Source organism: Antedon bifida, chromosome 8 (genome assembly GCF_963402885.1).
Source record: "Antedon bifida chromosome 8, ecAntBifi1.1, whole genome shotgun sequence".
In the NCBI taxonomy this organism is placed as follows: domain Eukaryota; kingdom Metazoa; phylum Echinodermata; class Crinoidea; order Comatulida; family Antedonidae; genus Antedon; species Antedon bifida.
Window position 1 is genome coordinate 5,084,087 of NC_136233.1, and position 19,432 is coordinate 5,103,518.

Consider the following 19,432-nt stretch of genomic DNA (forward strand, 5'->3'; position numbering starts at 1 on the left):
ATTAAAACACAAAAGCATTTAGTTTTACACGCTAATGCAAATGAAAGAGAATAAGGGGATATTTACAATATTATTTGTTATTTTGTATACCTTTTTAATTCAGGAGAACGTCGTCAAATTTGCTTACATGCGGAATGAAGAATAATGTGGAACAAGTGGCAAGCATGGCAAAAAGAAGACGGCTGCAAAACCATATATGGATAGGGAGAAAAAATAGTTTTTTCAGTCAGAAGATGACCCAGAAGAATTCGAGGCTAAATTGTTTGAGTAAGTACTGTGTTTGCCTAACTAATTGTATTGTGGTATGAAGATGCGGTTAAATATGTCTTGAAGCAATTTATAAGCCCAGAAATCATGCAATATAACCCGAAAGACCGGAAAATGTTAAAGGTGGTTCGTTATGGGCCATGTTCAGTCGATTCCCTTGGTGGTGGAAAATTATATCTGAGGCCGTTACAACGTGATATTAAAAGCGCTGCAGATGAGACTAAAGAAGCGGAAACCAACTGCATAGAATGTGGTGTAAGATTGAAAAATGAGTAAAATGAAGGAGCATTTGGAATTCTGCAGGGTATGTTTTAAATTTGATAATATCGTTATCAAAAGTGAACAATTTTACAGCGAGATACTACACAATAACATCAGTGGAAGCATTGCAATGCAGACATTAAAATGAGGAAGATGCATTGCACGATAACTATATTATAAACAATTTAAATGAAATTTTCATCAAATTTCCATTACAATAAATCGTTTAAGATATTTATGAACCGATAATTATTCTTTATTTAAATATGTAATTTCAGAGAGAAATCACAAGTTCAGAGAGCGAATTAGATGAAACACATTTCGACGAAACGCCTCAGAATGAAATCACTCAGAATGTTACCTCTCAGAACATAACCATTGAAAATGAAACCCCTCAAGATGAAACCCGTCGAAATAAAAGATAACTACTATGAACCTGACAGCAAAAGCAGCTCAGAAGACAGTGATTCGAGCATGCTTGAGGACATTACGGACATGCGAAAACATGATTGTGTAAGGACAAGAAGTATGTTGTGTTTGAAGAGAGTCTCAACACTTTACTAAATAAAACAATTTGCTCAATATGTCAAGCTTGTGTGAACTCTATTAACAAGTGGGTTCAGGGTACTGCTGTGGTTGCAAAACTACAATGCCTAAATGGTCATGAATGGACCTGGCAGTCGCAGCCAATAATTGGCAACATGCCGGTAGAGAATTTACTATCTGCCGCTTCCATTTTATTTAGCGGCAATACTTATATTGACATTCAGAAATTTTGTTGCTCATTAAACATGGCAATGATAAGCAAATCAACATTTAATCAAATACAAAATTCTTACTTGTGTCCTGTGATTGACAATTATTGGATAAAAATGCGGGATGAAATACACAGAGAGTGCAAAGGCAAGAGTCTCATGCTGTCAGGAGACGGACGATGCGAAGCAGATCTACACTCGCACCTCACCGACAGCATAACCTAATCCTCTGTTCCTTATCCTTATACTTATAGTTGTATATCATACTGAAGTATTATTGTATCATCAAGTTGAAGTATTATACTGAATAAACAATATATGTGTTACTACAGTCAAGCGAGTAAGAGTCCTCATTACAAGTCAGTACCTCACAACACACACTATATTACATGGTGGAAGACCCGAATTTTATAAGGAACAGAGCGAGGAAACCAGAATTAACAAGACAACAAGAAACAGAAAATAAAAGCAAGAAACAAATTCTTAAACAAGAGACGAAGACAACCAGCCAGATAATTGTTTGATAGGAGAAAACCGAAAAATTACACGAAGACAAGCTGAAATTTATATTTTAATGAGACAAGAAGAATTTTTGTTTCAAGTAAGCATTTAACTGGATCGAGACAAGAAGAATTTTTTTTTTCAAGTAAGCATTTAACTGGATCGAGACAAGAAGAATTTTTTTTTTCAAGTAAGCATTTAACTGGATCGAGACAAGCAGAATTTTTTTTTCAAGTAAGCATTTAACTGGAATCGAGACAAGTAGAATTTCTTTTTCAAGTAAGCACTTTAACTGGATCGAGACAAGCAGAATTTTTAAATTTCGTATAACCGTTGGATGAAGACAAAGAAGATAATCAAGGAAGACACAAGAAGAATCAGATGGAAAACAGAAGCAAGCGGACAAGAACGTTTCGTTTGGACACTTTCAACTTCAAGCCGGTGTTTTTTCGAACGTTTTTTTTAACATTTACTTTTTTTTAATTTTGAAATTAGACCATTTTGAACATTGTTGAACACTTTTTGCATTTCCTTTAATTCGTTTTTAATTGGATCCGAAGCATTGGGGTAAGTCAAAGCCATTTTGATTTTGAATTGTAACCTTGATTGAGAAGTGAGAGTTTACATATATAAACACTAAATTGTTTTTGATATTTGATATTATAAAGTATGGTTGACGTTGATAACGAAGTAATTGTAAATGAGCCCGTCCAACCTCATCTCGTGCCCCATCTAAGACAAACAGATTTCCTTCTCAAAAGATACGATGGTTTCATCACCGATCACGACCAATGTAGTGCACACTATTTATCATTTACCGACTACCTTGAGGCCCACACCCTAGAAAACCCTGAAAATAATGCCCAATTACTTAATGTCATAAGTATTTTCAAATTTTTTTTTTTTTCTTCAGGGCCAAGCTAGACTCTGGATCGAAGGGAAACAGTTCGATTCCCTGGAATCCTTGAAAACCCAATTCATTAACAGGTTTAGCAAAAACAAATCAATCTATGCCCACATAAGAGAATACGAATACTTAGAACACTGGCGACAATGCCGAAAAACACTTAACCAGAATCAAACAAGCCGCAGACAGAATAGGCTACGCTGACCAGCAGATAAAAAATAAATTTATTTCGACCCTCCCACCAAAATGTAGAGCAGCTGCAGCCATGTCCACCCCAATCGATGCCACACTTGACAATATCGTAAATAGCGCACAAAATTACTTTGATCTTTCCGTGGATGATTCCCCACGGGAAGTTTCATTTAACATCAACAAGGAAACAAATAATAGTCTCGATCTCGAATCATTACAACATGAAATAAATTCACTTAAAGTAGACCTAGCCACAGCAAAACGATCCCTTACTGACGATACAATTCGACGCTCACGTTCCCCTAGTCGAAATTATTCCCCAAGACGAATCCGAAGCCCAAGTCCATACAAACCTCGATTTCAGACCCCACCTACCCAAAGATATAGACAACCTCCCTTAACGTGTTACTTTTGTGGGAAGCCAGGCCACATACAGAAAGAAACTGCCAACAAAGAAACCGTTCTTACGGAAATTATCCCCCACCATACCCGTACCAACATTCAAACAATTATTACCCTAGCCACCAGCAGGATTTTTAAAAAGGGGACTAGATGCCCCCATACTAAACACGACAATTTTCAGGCAAAATATTTAGGGAATTCAGATAAGATTGATTTGTTACTTAACAACAGAAATTACGTTAAAGGAAATTTACCAGACGGTAGAAATGTTTTAACTTTATTTGACAGTGGTTCAACTAGAACTATAATCTCACAATCTTAGGACCAATCGTTAGCCTCACAAATGACGTAATGACATATGCTAATGAACCGAAGCCAATATACCCTCAAGTTCGAGAAGAGCCCAGACACACCTCACAGCCACTTCCTCAGAAGAAGATCTACACTCACACCTCACCGACAGCATCACCTAATCCTCTGTTCCTTATCCTTATACTTATAGTTGTATATTGTACTGAAGTATTATTGTATCAACAAGTTGAAGTATTATACTGAATAAACAATATATGTGTTACTACAGTCAAGCGAGTAAGAGTCCTCATTACAAGTCAGTACCTCACAACACACACTATATTACATTACTTTCTACAGAGAAGAGGCTGTGGATGCCGGAGGGCCAAGAAAGAAGTTTCTGTGTATGATGCTCCAGAACATCATTAAGGAAGAGAGCAGAATGTTTAAGGAAGATCTAGATGGCCGGTATGTTCTTGTACCAGATAGCGAAAGACTAAGGAATAGGTACTACTATGGTGCAGGCCTTCTATGCGGTACGTTTTTCTAGTTCAAAATGTTTTTTCCACTTATTTTATTGCATTTATTTGATTCATTGTCACGCATAAGTTAAAATGTAATTCGATTTTCTGGGATTGCTTTGCTATAGGGCCAACGGAGGTGCACACAATGAAATATAAAATATTATTCTTTTTAAACTGTGACTTTTTGTAAATAGGTTTATCTATGCTACAGAATGGACCATTGCCTTGCTTTCTGGCGGAGTCGGAAATTAAAAGCCTAGTTTATCGAGCACCTTTGCACTTTCTGAATATCAGAAACAGTTTAGAGAGGGATTTGATAAGCTTGACATAAGAATTTAATTTATGCCGTATGCTTTTATTTTATTTTATTTGAATATTTATGCAAATTACCACTGACAACCAAGCAAATTCATTCTTCTTAAAGGTGGCACATCCTTGTTCACAAGGAGTAGGTGTTGTAATTGATGTGATTGATAAATCAAATTGGTTTGCATTTGTGTATGCTTTTTCCAGACTGTATAACTAATACAATGTTTTTTTTTTATTTAATTAGCTTATGCAGGTGAAACCATCTGTGGTCTTTTTTATGCATCCGACAGCACAGAAACAACAAACAAAGATGGTACTATGCATATTAAAACCACAGTTTTCTGAGCGAGGCTCAAATTGGAGAGTAAAGGAAGAGGCAATCTATTCAAAATTCATCAAATATATAAAGGAAGTAGCTGGTAGGTATTGTAACAACTGCTATTGTTTCTTACAGCACTCCAGCGCACATAAACTACATTGCATTTGTTTTGTGTTTTTTTTTAGCTGGTAGACGAACAGGTTTAACCTGCAATTCGTAACTGGCACAACTAACTACCCTATCCTTGGATTTGTTATGGAACCAAGGATAACATTCATTGAAGGAAGAAGTATTTATCCGACAATCTCAACCTGCACCTGATAACAAATGGTGTGGCTAGACGGTGAATGATGAAGGTTTACGTTGATTTTTTACATGAATGGTTTGTGTTGATGATGAATGCATTGTTGTTCAATGGTATGGATTAGGACTTTTGGCGGACTCGGCTTGCCATAATAGTCTCCACATCACCTTGGTCTATATTTTGAACCATGCCCCAATGAAAGCCCAGTAAATATTTGAATAATATTCACATTTTGAAAAATATACCTTTGTTACCGAATGGTGTATTTATTATTAAGTTTATACATGTACATAAAACCTTACCGTTACGGTATGTAAAATTTACATACCATGCTTCCGACGACATCGGTAACTTCTGAACGAAGGAATGGATAAGAAGCCAGAGCTGTTTATGAAGGTATCTCTCAGCAACAACCTTATCACTGTGCTCTTGGTCACCACGTGGGCCTGCAGATCGCTTCTGTAATAGGTTCACCAGTGCTGTCTCTCCTTGACCTATTGCATCCCCTAACCATATTCTCATCTTTTGTGAGATTTCATTGGTTGACATTATCAATGATCTTAGAAGTTGTAGCACTTCACCCAATAGGAGTTCATCTTCTGGGCTGGCAGGTATAACCAACAAAAATCTTACGGAAAAAAATCATGAGTGTTAACACACTGTACAATATTATAGAAATTATAGACATTATGCCATGTGGGTAAAAAAAATTATTTAGAGGCAGTGTTCTCCCCAGGCCTTTGAAGCGTCACGGTACCGTGATGCTTGGGTTCTATACCGTGACGCTTTACGGTCGGCCGTGACGCTTAAAACCTTATCCGTGACGCTTAAAAATATCAACCACAACCAATCTAAAAATAGATTAATAACAGGCAGGTACTTTCTAGAGCTGAGGCGCGGCATGCATAAAGAGCCTAATGCATACGAGACACGTGACATGACCACAAGCCAAGAAACAAAAGACTGGCGTTATAACAACTGAGACGCGCTTTCACCACCGGCCGCCGTCGAGAGATGTAAACACGTGTTTTGTTACTGCCATGTCTCTCTTTCGATCTCTCTAGTATTGGCTGTTGTCTGAATCGTCTAAAAAATGCGGTAACTTGTATATTGTAAATAAAACAGTGATTGATTGTATTGTTTTTCTTGTAAAAACGTTATGTGTATTAAAAAATAAAAAAATAAATATCAATGACATTTTCAATATCACACTGAATCGACTCTCTATGGATCGGTGGGATTTACTCTTTCGTCGGTAACGTTACAGGCCTCGAATTTTACCGCGGCCAGTGCCGTCGGTGCCCTCCCAGTTGGCCTCAATGCCCTCGAAAAAGAACAGCACCCACGGCCACTACTGGCCTGCCCTTTTTTGCGTTGGCCGTGAGTGCCCTTCCCGAGTTTTACCACAATAAAAACCACTGAAGTAGATAGAAAATAATGTCAAGAAGATTTGTTTACACGACTCAGACGAGACGCAAAACTATCGCCTGTCTTCGTTGCAAGGGATTTCCCTAAACGCTACACAGTAGACAAAACATCGAACATATTTGTGTAAACCAAAACATTATCGTCCCGGCCGCCATGTGCGTGGTAAATCGTGGTATAGATAGTTACGTACATTAAAATACAGGGGTATACACTTTTAATAATCAAGCTAAAAACGTTCCTCGATCGGAGGTCACTGAAAGTATTAAAGTCGCACCACCCCCGCCTCAATAATCGAGCTAGCCGCCTTCGTTGAAAAAAAATTACACGCACTCCTAGCTTATCCTCCCACCACCGCCGATCCGATCGAACACACGCAATTCAATACATTGGGAAAACAATTCCATTTGACGCACACGCACCCTCTGATAAGAAATTTCACACGACGTACGTGTGTCGTGTACTACGACGAAGGAAAAACAATTCCTTTTGACGTACACGCACCCTCTGATAAGAAAATACCATGTGCGTTCCTGCATGGTGTAGTCCATTATACGTGTAAAATTAGGGGTGTCCACTTTTAGTACCAAAGTTAAACCCACACCTCAACCCGACGATCGTTGAAGTATATTATATTTATATTTTATCGCACCCACCTCAATAATCCAGCCGACAGATCATCGAAAAATCTTGTTTAACAACGTCGTTGAACTACAGTTGTCCTACTGATGAGTATATTTTTTTTTTATTGGGGACTTCTCCTTGACGTTCGTAATGAACGCAAAAAATGTTTCTTATCGCGTATGTTTACCGGCGGAAAAAGTAGGCTAGGCTACGATCGTGCTGTTTGCTAGCGCGCTATGAAGTGTCCTTTCCGACCAACTACAGAGTTGTCCTACTGATGAGTAGGCATATTTTTTTTCATTGGGGACTTCCCCCTGACGTTCGTAATGAACGCAAAAAATGTTTCTTATCGCGTATGTTTACCGGCGGAAAAAGTAGGCTATGATCGTTTTGCTGTTTGCTAGCGCGCTATAAGTGTTGTTTCCGGACAAACTAGAGGTGTCACTCAACATGAATGTTACGTGCGAGAGTACCATTTCCGGCCATCTAGGGTGTCAATTACCAAAAATCGCTTCGCCACAGCCCCAACCATGGTGGGGCTGTGACTCACGTACTTAGTGTCGGAATGGTCCCCCTCCCCCCGGGTGGGGGGGGGGGAAGCGTGACGCTTGATGTGAATCCTGGGGAGAACACTGAGAGGCAATTAAAATACGAAGAAATAAATAAGAGTATGCTTGGGAAAAATTTATTGCATATCTGGAAGGCACGAATTATCAATTTATGCATGCCTTTTGTTAATGTTTGCAGCAAAACTGTGCCACTCTAGCTAGGCCAAGTCCATGCATGTTCAGTGACTACAGCCGAATTGCATGGTACGTTATATAAAACATAAGAAATAATAATCATCGGGGCACAGTAAAAAATATAGCCCTCTGTGGCATACTATATCCCTACTACAATAAAAATGTGTCAGACTACTTCCAAGAATAGCGATTGGGAGCAATTACATTGCAAACTCTAAAATTAATAATACATAAATAATATACCTTCCAATGGTTTCTGTAAGTTCCAACATCAATGGATCAATGTCATAACCAACATATGGCCTAATGTTGATGTTTGGCTTTAGATTAAACACTTGAACAGCTTGCGTTACATTTCTAAGTGCTTGCCTAACACTGTGATGTGACTGAGCAGAGCGGATTCGTCCCAAACAATGTGGTAGGAATGCTTGAGTGTAAGTTGTAAGGAAGACAGCGTTATCCGTTTCATTCATCACTAGTTCTGGGCTGAATCTGTAAGAAATCAATTTTATTTATTTTATTTCTACATTATTTTCTATGTCAAAGTATATTTTAACTTATTCTTCCTTGGAAAGAAACATTTATTCATTACAAATGGTCAACTGTACTTCACGAATAAAATATTCAAAATTAATTCTTTTTTGGAATTAGTTTAAAAAAACATAAATATGATATGAAAATGAACCAACTTTGAGGTGTCTTTGTCTTTTCTGTTGAGTTTTGCAGCAAGTTCTTGAAAGCTACCAGCTCTGGCCACATGCCATGAGATCTTCAACATGGCAGCAGCATCAATATCATCCAAGAGTTGTCTTGCTTCTCGAAACCTATCTACAGATTCATCACCAATACTCATTGTACAGATAAATGGAAGTTGATATCTAATGAAGACAATTTATTATAAAGATTATACTGGGCCTTTATGTACTGTATAACACAACGTATAGTGATACATGTAGCAGGTATTAACAATATGGTACTGAAGCCTTGTGTTTTATTAATGTGTTGTCAGAATAACACAGAAGCTTACCAAGCCATTCATTGTTGTTACTAGAAATTATATTACCTCACATTAGCTGTAGGCCTGTTCTCGATGATCAAAACATTTTTGATTCTTCCAGTTGTTAAAATATAACAACAAACCAAAATCAAATCAACATTAATAATATTATCGAAATACTGATTATAACATAATTACTGAATGACATTAACGAGTACTCCTGGATGGAGAGGATGAATTAATTATAATAACAATACTCCAGGTACAAGTGTTAAGCGTTGGCAGGTAAATCTAGGCCAAGCCAGGTAGGTTTGGGCGACAAGCGACCTCTGACAGAGTGGGCATTGATGTTGATGCGATTATGAGATCAAAGGAGGATATGGTGCCCGTCATGCAGCTGCTCTTTGGTGAATAATCAGAACACCAGTAATAATCATAATATTTTCGATGAATTATCTGACTCTCCTTTGGACCACTATTCCTCACCCAGAAGCGAGGAGGAGGTGTTGCTTTATATATTCGGAGCTGCCTCGGAGCATCCTCTGCCAACATTAAAGTGCCTGAGAATTTGGAAGTAGTTTGGATTAAATTCCGGCCACATAGACTTCCACGCATAGTTTCAATTTTGTATTATGCTATTGTGTATTTTCCACCGAATTGTAGATATGAATCTGAGCTGATTGAGCATCTCATTTTTGGCATTGATTACATAAGCACCGACCATCCACAAGCTGGAATAACCCTAATTGGTGACTTTAACAACACATCACAGACCCAGTTGTCCAAAATTTTATGTTAGTGATTTATATTATAAAATATAATATCTAAACTATTTTATAATAAAAGAATTTCAGCAATTGTAAAATATGAATTACTTATGTTGCATTCACCGCAGGGAGAAGACCGTTGAATAATGTAAAGGCCTACCACCAAATGGACGCCGATCTGAGTGGGTCAGATGAAGAGGTTCACGAGGGGGAGGTTTCAGAGCCGCCAAATCAAGCTAAACCTGGTTCATCAGGGTTGGACTCAACAAGCCTGGATGAAGAGAACAGAGATATGGCCTAAATATTGCTATTAAATTATATCTAGTTTATTTTGTTCTAAATAAAAAGAACATGTTATATTATTTGAAAGGCTAAAAGGACACTTAGAGACAAAAGCAAATGCAGTGGACTAAAAATCTTGAACCAATATGCTGAATATTGCACTGTGAAAAATCCATCAGCTCGACTGACAGTAGATGCACTACTGTATGGTCTTCAATTAACCTGAGAGTGCATGGATTTAAAGAAGGTAGCTGAATTTAAGGAACACACAAAGTATGCTTGGTTACACATGTTGTCTGGTACAGTATTCACCGCCTAAACTTACCCATTTAAACTAAACTAGTATTCAGAAATCCAAGACCAATGCCACAATTGATTATATATCATGTGCAATTCTAATAGCCAGAAAAATGAATAAAACTGCTGCAGTAGTATTTAGTGGTGAAAAAAAGCAACCAACTCGAAAGTCCCTACTTACTAATGATGTAGATACCTTGAAGGAGGTACTCACTCTGGGAGGAGATGCCAGACAAATGTGATATTTTGGTTTACTACAGACTTTTACATTAAATCTATATTTTTTGTTATAGAAAGTACAGGTACACAAGTTATAGGAACTTTGTGAAATGGACACATGGCTACATGGGTCGGAGCCATCGTGTTATCATCCCAGTATGTGATGGACACATGGCTACATGGGTCGGAGCCATCGTGTTATCATCCCAGCATGTGATGGACACATGGCTACATGGGTCGGAGCCATCGTGTTATCATCCAGCATGTGATGGACACATGGCTACATGGGTCGGAGCCATCGTGTTATCATCCCAGCATGTGATGGACACATGGCTACATGGGTCGGAGCCATCGTGTTATCATCCCAGCATGTGATGGACACATGGCTACATGGGTCGGAGCCATCGTGTTATCATCCCAGCATGTGATGGACACATGGCTACATGGGTCGGAGCCATCGTGTTATCATCCCAGCATGTGATGGACACATGCCTACATGGGTCGGAGCCATCGTGTTATCATCCCAGCATGTGATGGACACATGGCTACATGGGTCGGAGCCATCGTGTTATCATCCCAGCATGTGATGGACACATGGCTACATGGGTCGGAGCCATCGTGTTATCATCCCAGCATGTGATGGACACATGGCTACATGGGTCGGAGCCATCGTGTTATCATCCCAGCATGTGATGGACACATGGCTACATGGGTCGGAGCCATCGTGTTATCATCCCAGCATGTGTTGTTTCAAGAATACGAAACACATTCTCATCTGAGCAATACACCGGTTTTAAATATCCATCTCTTTAGGTTGAAAAATGTCACAATCGATTATATATCATGTGCAATTTTAGCCAGAAAAAATGAAGTCTTGAAGTTTGTGGAAATAGTGTGTGCATGCAACAAATTTAGCAGTGTCTGGCCAACTGTGTGAAATCGATATTGGAAACATTTTCACTGGAGCAGAGGGCAGAAGGAACAGATTCCTTTCTCTTATTTACCTTTTCTTGTTTTTGTATTGTATTACTGTTTCTTATTGTTTATTATTCTTGTATTATTTGTCTTACCAAATTATTGAATGCTATTGAATTGAGAAAAATTGATTATGATACACTTTTAAAGTTGTTCAATGAATATTTCAGGGAGAGTAAGAATGTACCGTTAAAAATAAAAAAATACATTGTAGCAAAACCAAAGCCGGGTGAGACAAGAGTTATAAATAAATTGGAATACTGTAGTTGTGTATTGAGGGCGCTGCATTATACATACAGGTGGTTATTTGTGATATAAGGCCGTGCATATTTTGTTTCAGGTCTTCGCTATGTTCTTATTTCGCATTTGCAGTTGTTAACTTATATTTTTTATACGTTTCAAATGATTGTCGGGCGACTATACGTAGGCTTGTGCTCGATGGATGATCGGAACGACACGTCGTATCCTCGATACAATGTTGCTAAATAAAAATAATACTAGACATATATACAGACATGAAATTCTAGTCACATTCATAGCGGAATCATGGACATAATAAACTCAAGACCTCTAGTACTTGTATTAACGGACCCTGATGATCCAACCATACTTACACCTGCCATGCTCCTCACCCAAACCTGTAGGAAACTTTGACCTCAACCAAGCGTACACCTCACAATGGAAGCATGTACAGAACCTAGCCAAAGTATAATGGTGCGTCCACACGTATGTATTTAGGGCGAGTTGTTGCCGTGTCATGGTGTTGTATAAGTATAACTTGAGGTACTATTTATTATAATTAATAATTGTTCGTTGTTGTTGTTTCTTATTCGTAATATTTTGTAGGGCTTGATTTCTCATCTATCAGTATCATGCCTTTTTCAGATGTTGATTCTGATAGCTCGTACGCATTGAGCAGCTCTGATAGTAACAATGAACCTAATACGTCTGAAATAATACATGCCAAGAGTGTGGTAGTCTATTAGAAATACATAAACTGTACCGGGGAACAATGATCGTTTGAACGGATCGAATGGACAGGCAATCACAGAGGAAGGCGGAATTCACAACCACTTGTGCAAAACATAGCTAAAGGAAACCTTGAGTTGGCCACGTCAATTTTAATTTCAGGTGGCACATATCATAAAATGTTCGACATTGCAACTACCATAAAACTGCACATACTTTCCGAAAAACATTATTACAACATTCAGAAGTCTTAGCTTTTCCCTTTAATAAATGACCTGTACAATGAAACAATGGTATATGGATAGATTCGTTTCGCTATCAAGATATTTTTGTTGGTGGGGATGGGCACAGTGACAGACCTGGCCATAGTGCCAAGTATTTGGGGTATTCTCTGATGGAGGAGAATAGTGAGCTCATTATTAATTTTGAGCTTGTCCAAGTCTCGGAAACGCCATGCCAAGCTTCAACAAATATGGAGCGAGTCGGTTTTACAAGTGGCAATTGACTACCTTCTAGAGGAAGATGTAAATGTCTCAGGAGTGCACTACGGATAGACATGTCCAAATTGCAAGTGGTATGAATAAGAACTACCCGAAATAAAACACAAGTTTGACATTTTTCCTGTTGTAAAAAGCGTCAACAAGAAGCTAAGGAAGAAATTTAACAAGAAAGGTTGCGAGGACCTTAGATTTTGGTGGTGATGTGCTTCCTGTAATGGCAATTATGATGTAAGTTATATTAAAGCTTTTTTTTTCTTGATTTTTGTGTATATTGGAGTACAGTATGTGTTGTACATGCGTATTGATTATTATGTTTACAATTATGTTATTAACCTAATCATTTAATAGTTTATACTATATTTCACTTTTAAGACATTAAGGACAAGTGGTTTCTGTACTAGAGCATGTCTGCAACATCCATGAATGGACAAGTGGACAAATTCCACAAGTGCAGTCACGACCCACTATTGGAGGACATGCATAAAATTGAATGGCTGACACGAGATAGCGATGCTCATGATAAACTTTGAGGTGTTGTTATGAACAATAAATTACAGAAAAATATGCACAAGATGACACTTTTTAAACACACAGGTATGTTAGAAAGATAGATGGCCTACCATTTCAATCTGATTTTTCAAGTGATTCTAATGATTCGGACGATTTGGAAGAGATTAAATTAAAATGTGGGAATATTCAACGTGTTAGTCCTCCCCGAAAAGGTCAACCCGTTCCACTCAACGTGTTATTCATAATCCACATAGACTTCCTATTTCTGTCTTTAATAATAAATAAGTATGGCTAATATAAATTTGTATTTGTGAAACTTATACTTTTGAGGCCAAAAGTACTCCCGTGCAGGGAAGATGTAATGAATTGGAATAGTTGTGTATTGAGGGCGTTGCGTTATTATACATACAGGTGGTTAGAACATGGTCAATAGAAAGTAAATGGTCTGGAAACACTGTAAAGGGTGGTTTAACACGACACACCAATACAAAGCACAAAGTGGACCATCAAATTCAGAATGATGAAAAGGAACTAACAGGCGTTCATCATGCTGGTTGGCCAGAGCTCAAAAGATTTATCGGAAGATCTGTGTTATCCAGCTGATTTACGTTCAAGTTTGGCATGCTTTGTCCAAGTCTCGGAAACGCCATGCCAAGCTTCAACAAATATGGAGCGAGTCGGTTTTACAAGTGGCAATTGACTACCTTCTAGAGGAAGATGTAAATGTCTCAGGAGTGCACTACGGATAGACATGTCCAAATTGCAAGTGGTATGAATAAGAACTACCCGAAATAAAACACAAGTTTGACATTTTTCCTGTTGTAAAAAGCGTCAACAAGAAGCTAAGGAAGAAATTTAACAAGAAAGGTTGCGAGGACCTTAGATTTTGGATACCATCCATTAAAAATAATCTGTGGTGGTGATGTGCTTCCTTATATTTTTGATACGTTTCGAATGACTGTGGGGAGACTAAGAAGAATAATGGTGCGTCCACACGCATGTGTTTAGGGTGAGTTGTTGCCACGTCATGGTGTTGTATAAGTATAACTTGAGGTACTATTTATTATAATTAATAATTGTTCATTGTTGTTGTGAATTATTTACTTATTGATATTAATGACTGTAAAGTATATTTCGTTTATTAATATTTTGCAGGGCTTGATTTCTCATGTACTTAAATGATCTATAATTGAAGTAACGATTTGATGCTAGAAGAGTACAATAACAATAACTAATAAATCAGAAGGATAGAATCCAAGTGTTTGTATTCTCCTTTTTTTGTGTGGAACCACAACCTGGAGCATGCAAGACCAATATTTGGAAGCCTCATCTACAACAGGAACGAGTGGCAACTGTTATCAGTGCAAACAGCCAAGAATATAGAGTAACCACACTCAGTATTACATGACTACATGTATTGTGTTGCTACATCAGATAAACCCATTGAAGAGTGGAAAACTGTTGTTATGGTTTTAGCCAAGGATTTTAAGTTTAAGAAAAAATAATCAAGTTCATGGTAAAATTATTTCAAAATTAACTGATAAAATACTGATTTTGAGGCAAGAAAGTCTTGAATTTGTTATTGTCAGAAAAAAAACTTTTTAGGTAATTTTAGTATTACAACTACATTACAACTTCCTAGATCTAAGAAGTTTGAGAGCCGAAAGTCATAAAAACCTAAGTAAACATGAAAAAAATCAACACAATTTATAAAATATGTTTCAAAGTACCTCCCTCCAAGTCATTTTAAAAATCAGATATTTTGTTATTTGTTTTAAAGAAAATAGTATTAGTTTAGTTTTTTCAAAAAGGATACAACCAATCTTGACTTTTGATACTGTTTTACTTCGTATTTGTGTGCAATGGTATATTTAATTTGTAAGTTTTGAATAAATAATAGACAGATAATGGGGTAATGCAGTCAGTTTGCAATATTCATTTGTGCTGTAACTTTACCTTTCTATTACTGTCTTTGGCAAGCTGAAGTGTGAAGTCAATGCATCACTGTCTGGTGAACTTAAGCTAGCGATTTCATCAAACAGCAAAAATGCTAGCACGTAAGCTGCACACACCTGCACTTGTTCCACGTATCGTTTAAGCAAGGTACCTGTGGGAAATCCAATGTGAAAAAATACCGTAAATATCTCCCCTTTATTGTTACATCTAGTTAAAGCTACCATTTATTACAGAACAAACAAACAACAAAAAATTATTTGGATGTGGGTCTTCAATCTTGTGGGTCTTCTATTTGTAAATTTATCAAAATTGTGTTTGTAGAAAACAATACAACTTACATCTAAGTACAGTGCAATAGACATCTATCTGATGAGCTAATCTGTGCCTCAAATTGGCTTGTTTATGCAGTAGATGTTTAAGACACACAAGACAAGGTTCTATCATATTCTGCAGTTCAATCTATTAAAGAAAAAATCAATAACATGTGCTAACAGATACGTATGCTTAATATAAATGAAATAAATATATAATTGACATCTTAAAAATAAGAAATTAATTTAATAATCATTGTTTCCCTTATTAATTTTTGCCAAATTTGATATTTCTATAACATTCTGATTTGTGTGTTGAAAACAGATTTTTTTTGTTACCTTTCGATACAAACTCTTCAATTCAACATGCATTACCACAGTATGTTTATTGACATGGCCTAATATCACTCCCCAAAAAACAGATTTAATTAATACAATGACATGGGCTCAATGTTCATTACAGCAAATATGAATACAGCAGGCCATACCTGGTCAGAGATACTGGTCTTGGTGGACAATGCTTGATGCATGATTTCCATAATGTGCTCAACTCCTCCATTAGACAAGAATGCACCATGTAATGTAACATCTAATAATGGAAAGTAATAATAAAAAAAAATCAATTGACCATATTTAGCACAGGAAACAATGATTTCAAAAATTCTCTTTTCAAAGTTAATACCATTTAAGAGAAATCCTCAACAATTTATTGACTTAAGTGAACTGACGAGTTCTTTCACCTCAATTGTTATAAATTAGGAAAGGGAAACACTGATTTTCTCCTAAATAAATACCACTTAAGGGCAAAGGATGAACATTTCTTTCACCTCATTTACATAAACATGTGATCAACCAAATTTAACCTTAGAATATTACCTTGTAATAATATTGATACTTGCTCCAAGGCTGATTTTCTGAGCTTTAATTCAGTTGCAGAGTTTGCAAAGATGTTAAACACTTGTAAAAGGCGATCAACCTATAAACAACAAAGTAAATACATAAGTAACAATACAAGATAAATTATATATAAATGAAAAATTACATTGAAATGATGCCTTTGGTTCAGCAATAAGGGTTAATTGTGAGAAAATAAGCCAATAGAGAGCCAAATTGTTTAGCACACTGACGACCAACATTTCATAATGTAGAATAATGGACTCAATATTCTAAACATAATTTATTCATATTTTTTAAAGATGCCATCACACATTTTTATTAAAATAAACAGTTTGGAACTTAAGACAAAAGTTGAAAACACTGATAATGCTTAGTTACTGGTTATTATTCTCCTTTTGTCATATCAACAATATATAAACAAAAAACAATAGAAGAATTTAAAATAATATTATTATTATTATTTTATTATCTGATCATTAGCAATAGTCTTAAATTTCTAAGACTTGTCCATGCTTATCCAAATATTCTAGCCTCAAATAAACATTTCTACTATAATGCTATTAAGGACTGAAATATCTTGCTTCAAATATTAAACATATTAAATGAGCAATACACATGATATAAAGAGTGAGTCATCTTAATAATGGGAATGGCAAGATTGCAAACAATTATTATATTCATTCTTTTTTTAAACTTTTTTACTGAATTTTTGTATTTGTTTTGTAAACTTAAATGTCTTGTTAACTAGGATCACATTGCTTTTTGTGTCATCCTGATATTTTTTATATGCGGGTACTGAATAAAAAAAAACAACAAAACAAAGACAATATCTTATCTTATCTTATTTATATTGTTTGCATCACTGTGATTTGGCTTTGACTGAAGACTACAAGTAGTTTATTATGTGATTTTAAACATACCTGGAAAATGAATTGCGGCCTTTGGTCGTCTAATGAAACTGGCTTCTCCAGAACAAACAGAGATGAGAAATCACCGAGTGGGTTATTCAGAAAAGATGGAAATTTATACTCTGCATCTGTTTCCAATGTTAAATGCCATAACACTGCTTTCATACATTCTGATCGTACACTATAAATTAACAGATATAAAATGAGGATCACTCAGATAAAAGTTATGGTAATAATAACAATATATTAGAACTTGGTACACTCTACTTGAATAGAGTTTTCCGGTGTGCTGATAATAATAACAATAAAGTTGAATGGGATGTAATGACGTTGGCTCTGTATACATACAGTACACATTAAAGAACTTGGTACACTACTTAAATAGAGTTTTCCAGTGTGCTGATCTGGGTTGGCGTTGTACTGTTGGCTGCCGTTGGTCTTTAGAGGGCCTAAATATGAATTTCCTCAGTTTCCAGTTAAGCTTGAGGACAATAATAATTATCTTTACCTTTAATGGTTGTCTTATATAGCTGTGTTTCTAAGCGCATTATACAAAACAAAAAATCCCATAAAATGTCACTGATCTGTTCTCTCAAAGAGAGCTCACCAGAATAGCAGCTTGTGTGACTATCCTATCACACCATTGAAGTTAAATTTTCAACATTCAGATCCAATAGAAATTAATAGAAACAACAATCAAAAATTAATTCTCACATCACATGCTATAAAAGCAGCAACATGCTTTGATAATCCTCAGGAGTGAGAATGCCACTACATTTATGTGGTGCACACTTTATATCATCATATATTTCGAATGCAAACCTTCAAATATATATAATTTTTGATTATTTTGAATTACAATGAACACTCAACACCAGCCAAACTAATTTAAAAAAAAATAAGTTTGCACATTTTCAAAAGGCACAGTACCTGCTATGTTTTGATAACATCATTCTAAGAACCCCACGGAACTGTTCCAACTTTGGCACTATCCCATCAGGGCCAAGGTCAGTAAACAGGTCAATAACACATCTTCCTAATGGAGTATGTTTACTTGCAACAGCCTATAGAGAAATATGTCTACACATTTAGCTAAATAAACATTTAATCTTAACCTAAAGTTAATAAATGGAAATTCAATCAAACTGACTGCCTGTATAGAGAAATATGTCTACACAATTAGCTAAATAAAGATTTAATCTTAACTTAAAGTTAATAAATGGAAATTCAATCAAACTGACTGTTAAAAAACTCAATTCTTGCTTTTGTTACGGTAACCTAATTGTATTAGTATGTGACTTGTACCTGCAGAAAAGGTAAGCATGGGATCAGAGCATCCTTCAACATTTGCCAAAGACCAGATGTCATAAGTAACTGTCCTTGTAGTAGGTGTAACATGATGTTACTTGCTGCTTCTGCTGTCTGTAAATAAAATAATATTTAATATCAATACACAAGTTGAGTCGAGTGGTCGAGCGGTTAAGGCAGGGGGCGCCGCAAACCATAGCTACTGTATATATAATTGGCAAACCATTTTTGGAAGCATGTATATTTGTAATGTTTGTAAGTACAGTATAATAAAAGAACTATTCACAGTATAGTATCTCTCAGAGTAAACAATGCATTTAAGAGTGACCCTCCATGTCTTGTTAACATTTTAATAGATTATTTCTTAATTATCACTTACATTAATATTGTTTAGGCCATTATTACAGATCTCTTGAAGGATATTAGGAGAAACAAGGAACTTGATAGCTTTACTTGAATCAATGTTACCATGACTTGCTTTCTCAATATTTAAACTCTCCTGTAAAAAAAAGTACCATAAATTCAATTCGTATTAGCCTGAAGAGAGAAACTGTACTTTCTATTCATATGGTAAAAAGTATTTGAACCTACCTTGCATATAATCAAGATTTCATCATAAGCATGTTTACGCACATTCTCCACTGGTATTGATAACAAGTCAACCAAAATCTGATCAGTTTCATTACTTTCACTGTCACTATGCAAGGCACTA

General features: G+C 36.3%; 2 protein-coding genes across 2 annotated transcripts in view; one reads left to right on the forward strand and one right to left on the reverse strand.

Annotated features, from left to right (window-relative positions):
* The window catches only part of LOC144850866 (transmembrane protein 70, mitochondrial-like), a 164,376-nt gene that overhangs the window by 82,117 nt on the left and 62,827 nt on the right, over nt 1-19,432 (forward strand). The gene's annotated exons all lie outside the window — the stretch shown is intronic.
* LOC144850800 (rotatin-like) overlaps nt 1-19,432 on the reverse strand; it is an 88,133-nt gene that overhangs the window by 19,084 nt on the left and 49,617 nt on the right. The window contains exons 13-24 of the mRNA XM_078708244.1: nt 19,312-19,429; nt 19,100-19,219; nt 18,718-18,834; nt 18,343-18,476; nt 17,425-17,593; nt 16,484-16,583; nt 16,096-16,196; nt 15,635-15,755; nt 15,297-15,447; nt 8,514-8,702; nt 8,068-8,316; nt 5,361-5,660 (exon numbers count right to left, since the gene is read on the reverse strand). Coding sequence (XP_078564370.1) covers nt 5,361-5,660; nt 8,068-8,316; nt 8,514-8,702; nt 15,297-15,447; nt 15,635-15,755; nt 16,096-16,196; nt 16,484-16,583; nt 17,425-17,593; nt 18,343-18,476; nt 18,718-18,834; nt 19,100-19,219; nt 19,312-19,429 — 1,869 coding nt within the window. The remainder of the gene's footprint in view (nt 1-5,360; nt 5,661-8,067; nt 8,317-8,513; nt 8,703-15,296; nt 15,448-15,634; nt 15,756-16,095; nt 16,197-16,483; nt 16,584-17,424; nt 17,594-18,342; nt 18,477-18,717; nt 18,835-19,099; nt 19,220-19,311; nt 19,430-19,432) is intronic.